This window comes from Centruroides sculpturatus, unplaced genomic scaffold (genome assembly GCF_000671375.1).
Source record: "Centruroides sculpturatus isolate CEXI.00-Female unplaced genomic scaffold, Cexi_2.0 scaffold862, whole genome shotgun sequence".
NCBI classification, from domain to species: domain Eukaryota; kingdom Metazoa; phylum Arthropoda; class Arachnida; order Scorpiones; family Buthidae; genus Centruroides; species Centruroides sculpturatus.
The window spans coordinates 31,569-40,024 of NW_019385110.1; the positions used below are offsets into that span (position 1 = coordinate 31,569).

At 23.6% G+C, this 8,456-nt stretch overlaps 1 protein-coding gene across 2 annotated transcripts in view; it reads right to left on the reverse strand.

Annotated features, from left to right (window-relative positions):
- Positions 1-7,035, reverse strand: part of LOC111634889 (T-box transcription factor mls-1-like) — a 23,844-nt gene extending 16,809 nt beyond the window's left edge. The window contains exons 1-8 of one of the 2 annotated variants that reach the window (XM_023379726.1): positions 6,970-7,035; positions 5,999-6,237; positions 4,158-4,305; positions 3,885-4,001; positions 3,601-3,760; positions 3,345-3,506; positions 2,362-2,426; positions 2,213-2,286 (exon numbers count right to left, since the gene is read on the reverse strand). In XM_023379726.1, the coding sequence (XP_023235494.1) occupies positions 2,213-2,286; positions 2,362-2,426; positions 3,345-3,506; positions 3,601-3,760; positions 3,885-4,001; positions 4,158-4,305; positions 5,999-6,233 (961 nt within the window). In that variant the 5' untranslated portion in view covers positions 6,234-6,237; positions 6,970-7,035. Of the gene's footprint in view, positions 1-2,212; positions 2,287-2,361; positions 2,427-3,344; positions 3,507-3,600; positions 3,761-3,884; positions 4,002-4,157; positions 4,306-4,614; positions 4,645-5,998; positions 6,238-6,969 lie in introns of those variants that run through there. The other variant, XM_023379727.1, reaches the window with a different exon arrangement.
- Positions 7,036-8,456: the final 1,421 nt, after the last annotated feature.

The window sequence follows — 8,456 nt, forward strand, 5'->3', positions numbered from 1 at the left end:
GGCAACTTTAATAAAAATAATTAAAATAATTACAACTTTACAAAAAGAGAGAAGTTGCCGATCTTGCCCCTATACCCGGGGCAACTTCGTCAATTTCTCTCTTCTTGTAAAGTTGTAATTATTTTAATTATTTTTATTTCCAAACTGATTTTAACCAGTTCTATAGTAAGGTAACATTCCAATAGACAATATGCAAAGCTCTTTTTTCAGTTTACAGCAGTATTTATTACACAAAATTTAAGTAAAGCTTAACATGCCGATCTTGCCCCGGTCTCCCCTATATATTTATGAATAGTTTTCATAGATAAGATTGGTTGGTTTGTTAAGGTTTTTTGGCACAAAAGCCGTACAAGCTACGTTGCATAGATAAGACTTTTTATATCTTTAAAGGTTACAAAAATAAATTACTTATTGTGACATGTCATAACGCCGAGCTGCAATTTTTAAATCATAGTTTAGATTTAAAAATAACCTTTCCGTATCTGGTCTCTCGATTTTCATCTAACTCCGTTCTAGAGATCAACGAAGGACGGACGAACGGACTACAGTGGAAATGTATAGGTCATATCAAAACGTAAATTGGCTATGACCTATACTCAATTTCTGTTTTCTATTATCATAAATATAGATCACAATCAAACATAAATTGAACATTTATTGGCTAAAATTTCAAAAATTGCAGCCAAAAAATGCTCAATTTATGTTTGTGATCTATTTTTAATGAGTGTGTTCGATATCCGAAAATCTTTGAGATATTACTGTAATCAGTAATCGGTAAATTTATAACGACTACTTTGCTGTATAGCGTCCTGTCGGCAAATTTTTTGAGCTCATTTCCTGTAGTAATATATTCAGCAGTATATCCTACTAAAGCTCGTAAAACTGCTGTAAAAAGTCTTTTGTACTGTATACTGTATTGTACTGTATATCCACCTCGTTTTCCACGTCGTAGGAGAAAACACCCGTTAACTCGGACTTTCATAAACTAGGATAATCTTTACCCCCTACTAGTCTGAGTTACCGGGAGTTTACACTCCCGCTGACTCAGAATAATAGGGGTACTTTAAGTAATTACTGTACTTTAAGTAATTATTAAAACAGTAACATTTTTATATATTGTTTATACTATTACGCGAATTAAAAATTGTCCCCGTAAATTTTTCTCCTTGATCCATTTTTGACTTTAAAGATCATACCGGTAACAAATGTACATTTTTAAAAAAAAATCAGTTTTTTGTCAAAACGTCATTGTTATTAAGAAAATTTATTAAACTAAAAGACACAAAGCATTTATTGTTTTTACAAAACATAAAAAGTCAAATTTAGAGATACTTCTCACTTGTCAGCTAGAGTTAAAACTCTTTATAATAAACATTAAAATATGTAATTCATATGTTTTTTAATCTTTTTAAAATATTTTTCATGCTTCTACTTTATGGGTGTTATTTGATTTTGCCAAACTTAAAGCTAATTAGAAATACTATTAAAATAATAAGCTTAAACCATCAAAATGTTAGCGGAAACGGTTTCACGTAAATCAACCTTTATACTATAATCTTATAGTTAAATATAAAATAATAATTTAATTGTAAAAATCAACAAACAATTAAAGAATTTATTATACATCTTTTAATGTATAATTTATTAAGAAATAATATTATTAAGAATAACTGTAGAATAATTAGAAATTGATTACACATTATACATAATTCATATCCAGTTATTATGTAATTCTTGAAAAATATTTACTGTATCCAAGAAAATAACTAATACGAAATAAGAATAATATTGCTATTACTGTTTTAAAAGTATTTATTCTATTCTAATTATTTTGTATGATTCACTGTATTAAACTTTGTTGTAATACTAAATATTTAATAAAATAGCTTTGAAAATCGGTATTAATTTCGAGATAAACAATAAAATAAATTACGTTAAATATTAATTTCATCGTCTTAAGCATTTTAATTTAATCGTATAGGTTAAAAATAATTTTTTAAGTTTTACTTTTCATTCATAAAAGTAACTTATTCTATGATGAGTTATTAAAAACTCAATTAGGTTTATACGATAAATAATATATATTATTTTTTGAAGAAATTTAGCCTATGTGTTACCAATATACGATATGGCTTTGTTAATAAATATGCTTATTAAAATATTTAACTTTCTTTTCATCATATTAGATAATATAAATGTGTACAGTACTAACCTTTCGAAATTGGCTTGAAATTATGCAGAGAAGAATAAAGCTGATACATTGGATATTTCGATTTATTCGACTCCCTAAAGCAACATAAATAGAATTATTTTTTATATTTTAAATATAAGTTTTATATAACATGAATTTCAATGACTTACTTGCTTCGATTTATTTCACGAAAACCTTTAGCGAATGGGTTATGATAAATCTTTAATTTAATTATCTATTAATGAAATAAATGTAATTAACGTAAGTCTTGCCAGTAAAAAATAAATTTTAATATACAGTATAAGTTCGTTATTCCGGCGTCCGATAGTCTCGAATATCCGGTAATTCGGCACTCTTTGAAAAGCAGCGGATAATCCAGAAATGTCCAATAACTGACATTCTAGTATTCCGCAAATCGAATTTGTTTGGACACATTAGATTTAGCACAGGTGTTTTGTGTTCAGTAACGTGCATGACTGATATATTTTCTTTCTCACAGGACAATGTAAAGTCAGCACACTTAAAAACAGATTTCTCAATTCCATTTGTGTAGAACATGTGTAGATTTTGTGAATCGCATATATACTGCATATGTCAGAAAAATAAATATTTTAACTTATATACACATGAAATTATTGTGCAATAACGTGTTCATTAACGTTTATTCAGCTTTTTCAATCAATCTTAACACAATCCCAATCAACAGTATAGAAATGCACTGTATCATCTTAGACTGATTAAGGGCGTATGAAGCATTTCTATACATTTTATATCAGAACATTCTCTAATACAAAATGTATAGCAATGTCTACACCATTTAGATGGCGAATAACATCGAAGTTTGAGAAAATGCCGAATTACCGGACGGTTTGTATTTTCGATAATCGGGAATTCTGGTCTCATAAATGCTGGATTAGAGAACTTTTATTATATTTATAACATTTTAATTGAAAAATTTAAATAAATTTTAGATAATAAATTTGTATTAATAGAGTTTAATAATAATAGATTTTATAATAAAATAAACCTTAATATTGATATTTACATACTGATTAAGAAAATTTAATCGAAAAAACATTCAGTAGATTTATAAAAATCGATTTTAGTTAATACTTTGTGAATATAAATAAATCATTTAAAATTATAAGCTTACATTTTGGTTTTGATACGCAGTCACAGTTATAAACGTTGTTTCTTTAAATTCGAATTTAAGAGCTTTGCATGGGTTTATTTGCTTTTCAACATTCGTAACGATATCTTCGACAGGTAAAATGTAAAATCTAGGTTGATATTTATGCATTGAATGAACAATAACCTGATTAACAGAGAAACATGAAATAAATACAAATTATATAATAAATGTTATAGATTATTATAATTTTAAATATTTAAAAGAGAAAACTGTTTACTTGATTAGGAAGTTTTGGATATTTGTTATTAGTCAATTTCAATTTGTCAAAAGAGACGATTTGGGTCATCCAATAACGTCCTGTAGCTGGACTATCAGGATGTATATACTTATTTTGAGGATCTTGAGGTTCTCCTATTCCAGCTTTTACCCATTTACAGCTATATTAATACAAATAAAAATTGTTTATTGAATTTTACTTTAATAGTTTTAATAATCTAATAAAAATATTCATATTATGGAATTAAAATATCTAGAATAAGATATCATTGATAGAATATTTACCTTTGATATTGATACCTATAACGATTTTCACTAACTGCTGCAATCTCCACCCATATAACATAATTTTTCTCCGGTTGAAGACCCGTGATTTTCACTTTTAAAGGCGGAAAGATGCGTCTAAAATAACAATTTACACTACTTTTAATATTTTATAAAATGGCTTAATAAAAAAGCAATTAACAAGATTTTATTTGTAACATTAAAACAGTAATTTCTACTTAAAAGATTATGTAAATATTAATTATTAATTAATGTAAAAACATTTAATAATACCTTCCTGTTTTATTAACGATCATTTCGTTGCCAATACAACTAAATTGTGTCCACAAACTTCTCGAACAAAGCTCCAATCGTACATCACCTGTATCTTGTATTTTGTCATTTAAATTCTTAGAAATGTTCAACTGTCGATAAGTTGTTTCTGTAAATAATAATAAACTATTTTAGAATTTAATATTTTACATCCTCATTAATTTTACATATTTAATAAATTAGATAAACAAAAAGTAAAATTGTAAATAATTAAATATAACAAATATAAATAGTAAGAATATCTTCGATATAATCTTAACTGAACAAACTTGAAATTTATTTATAAAAATAGATTATTTTTGCATAAAATTTTAAAGTATTTTGTTAAATCATCATATTTACGTTTAATAAAATATTTAGAAAATTTTAATTAAATGCATATTAATTAAGAATCTATAAATATTAAATTTCTATTTACTTCTGAATTAAACAAAAATGTACAGAATCATCTCAAAGATTGAATAAATTAAGAAAAAGTAAATATCAAATATAACTAAACTTATACTTTAATGCGAGTTAAATAATTTATTTGAAGCATAAGTGAAACGGTCGACCGAAAAAAAAATAAATCTAATTAAGTTTTCTCTGAATTATTTAATACAAAAACTGAACAAATTGAAAATATTTTCAATGATTGTATTACGAAAGTATATGAGTTATTTTTCTCCAATTATTTTTGTCCGTTTAACTATAGCGTTAATAATAAAATTTATTACTAAATCTATAAATAAATATTTTATAATTTAAATTATTATTNATATTTATTAATTACAAACCATATGATTTATAGTATTATTAAGACTCGTACAATTAAATAAAATAAATAATTTTAAAATATATAATGATTCTTTTTCTAAATAATATTTTTAAAAAGGTAACGTATAAAAATTTAGACTACAGTCTATTTATTTTTCACATGGTAAAAGTTAATACTAAAATAAATATTTAAAGAGATTTATATATCACTTCTTAACTGGAAATTTTTATTTTTAATGTTTATGCTACTTTTTGTATAATATTTGTAATATAATTTAATCATACATATTTTGGCAATTTCTTATTAGATAGTATATTAAATATCTTTATGTGAAGAATTCCTGTTTTGTTAATTTATAATTTAATTTATTTAGTTTCGGTAAATATATTATTTTAATTAGAGCAAATAAAACAATATTTCACATTAAAATTTGTTATTATTTGTCTATTAAGATTTATATATATACAGATTATAAATTTGTTTATATACTGTTGTAAATTTGTTTATGTAGCTTTAAATCTAGAAGTAAAAAAAAGTAAAGTATTTATATATGTTAATCAAAATGATACATAAACCAAAGTTAAATGAGTTTACCATAAAAAAAAATTATTTCTTTAAAATATTAGATCAGTTTAACGAAAATTTTAAAATGTCAATTAACTTAACGTTGCATATACAGTATTAGATAAAAATATTTTAGCATTATATGCGCTTTTAATGATTAATAATTTATTTAGAATTAAATAACTTTTTACATATTATTATTATTATTTTAGATTGTTAAACTTTAACTCTAGTGAAAATTTCAAGACTAAAGTTTGTTTATCAACTGTTTTCGAGGTATTTATTAAATACATATGCACAAAAAGACAAAAAAAGTTATTATATTTTATAATAAAAGTAGACTATCTTTATTTTATTAAAATAAAAAAATAGATTATTTCTAGAATGAACTGAGGTAACAGATGATAAACACTGAACAAAGAAAATCTGTAAAATGTTCATAATCATAGTATTGATAATATAAATAGTCTATATATCTTACCTGTTACAGTTGAGAAATAATTGCTTGAAGCTGATTGCTTGTTGATATATTTTTCTGAATGAGTTAATTCATTCGATTTATTTATATTTCCTAATAGAGCATCTATTGCAAAATTTCTTGAATTCACGCTACATTTAGTTAACAATTCGGAATTTCCTTGATTAAGTCCGTGACTTGACATATTCAAGTTCTTAAAATAGCTGTTGTACGGTTTTACATATTTTCTAGGTTTCATTTTGCTATCGATATAAGCAAAGTTGTTTATTGGTTATTGAAACAGTCATGTTGTTTCATTGGTTGTTGAATTAAGATTGGAGGCTGAACTGAGACAACATATGTTTTCCATTTAAAAGAGATAATGTATCTTAGTAATGTATTAACTTATATAATTAATTTTTGTATAGTTAAATTGATTTTAAAATATAATACAAAAGTTAACAAGAATATAATGGAAGTGTCATTTAACTTTATTGAATTATACGTTTTATATGAGTATATATAACATTTTATTACGTACAAAAATTATTAACGATTTTATTCTAAAATTGCTATGGTAATACTACTAATTACTATATATGTACTGTACATGCATTTACAGATAGACCAATAATAAATTAGTGCTGGACATTTTAGTTTTGTTTTGTGTAAAAACATCGAACAAGTATCAGTTAACAATTTTCCTATGAAATTTTTTAAAAATTAATATGTTGACTGATATCATTTTATTTTAAAATTGTTAATAATTGACAAAATAAAAATTATTTTAAAAACTCACTTTTTATTGAATAATAACATTTTACGATATTAATTTCAAATCTGTAATGTTTTAATTTAGTAATAACAGAAAATAATGATAAATAAATAAGAATGATACGATTCGATTCTTTGATAATGATTTGTTTAGAAAAGCACTCTTTAATTTATATGAAAAATAATTAATTAGTGAAGAACACAACATCAAAATTACTTACGTACGAATTTATAAATTATATACGCACTCTTTAGGCGAGAAAAGATATATGGAAATAACGAAAATATAGTTGAAATTAAGATCTTAATTGATATACGTGCTGTATTGTCATTATTAAGACATTAATATTAGCACATGAAGTCTTTAAGTGATTAGCGTTAAAAGGTTTAGAACAATGAGCTCCATCATTTGATAGTTGTTCAGTTTAAACTAAATAATAAAACATTTATCGAAATTTTAGAAGATCGTAAAATTTTTAATTCGATATAGTTTTATAAAACTATAAAATTTAATGAATAAACATATTTTCGAATATACATTTTTAATTTATAAATTTCGAATTTATTCAATATTATCATTATTACTTTTTAGAATTTTATTTAATATAATTAATTAATATTTAGCAAATTATCATTAATATTTTCCAAATATTTTCTTATTAAATAATAAACAAACTAACTAAATACACTTAGTCTTAATTAACTATATTTAATATATTAATCAAGAAATAATTAAGCTTTTATCAAACCAAATAAATTTTTTTGTTTGTTTCTTCACTACTAGGTGCATAAATAAATACAAGGCATTTTACATCATCTTTATTGATCTTCTATTGGCCGATACACGTTTCGGGCAAGGCCCTTCATCCGTCGGCATTACATCTGGAATCGTCTTTAAATTTCGTTGCTACATATATATTTTTTTATGTTTAAAATTATGTATTTACAGTTAAAATCGTTAAAATATCATTGCTGTTTAAAATATATTTATGATTTTAATTCACTATTACAAGTGAAGGTTTCGTGGTTCGACATCTAGCATTTTCTCAAATGCCCGAAATGCGTATCGGCCAATAGAAGATCAATAAAGATGATGTAAAATGTCTTGTATCTATTTATGCACCTAGTAGTGAAGAAACAAACAAATAAAGGAAGGCACGGTCTCGGAAATACAAATGTATCACGCTTAGTAAAATTCTTTTAAAAAATTAAGAGAAAAGAAAACTGAATTTTTCAACTCCTTAAATTTTAAGTAACTTTCTCCACTCGATGGGTAGTTATTATCTGACTCATAAATCAATCAACTAATTACTCTTTGTAGGAGAATCACGCCAATGTGTGGAAAGCAAATTAGAAAATGTGCTTTAAATTAAGAAAAGTATTTTTAAATTAATACATAATTATTATAAACATCAGTTAGCTGTTAACATTTAAATCTGTATTATAAGAATAAATTTAAATTTAAGAAAAATAACTTCAATTTATAATTTAAAAAAAATATAAAATTCTTTATTGTAATGATTAAAAAATATATACTAAACTATAAATAAATACATATAAATAAAGCTTATAATATGGTCTAAACAGTTTTTTTTTGAAAATAATAAATGAGTTTATTAGGTATTAAAACCTATTATATAATATTTATTTATTTATTTCAAATATATGTAAATATAAATTATACAAACTATATATATATTTTATTTTT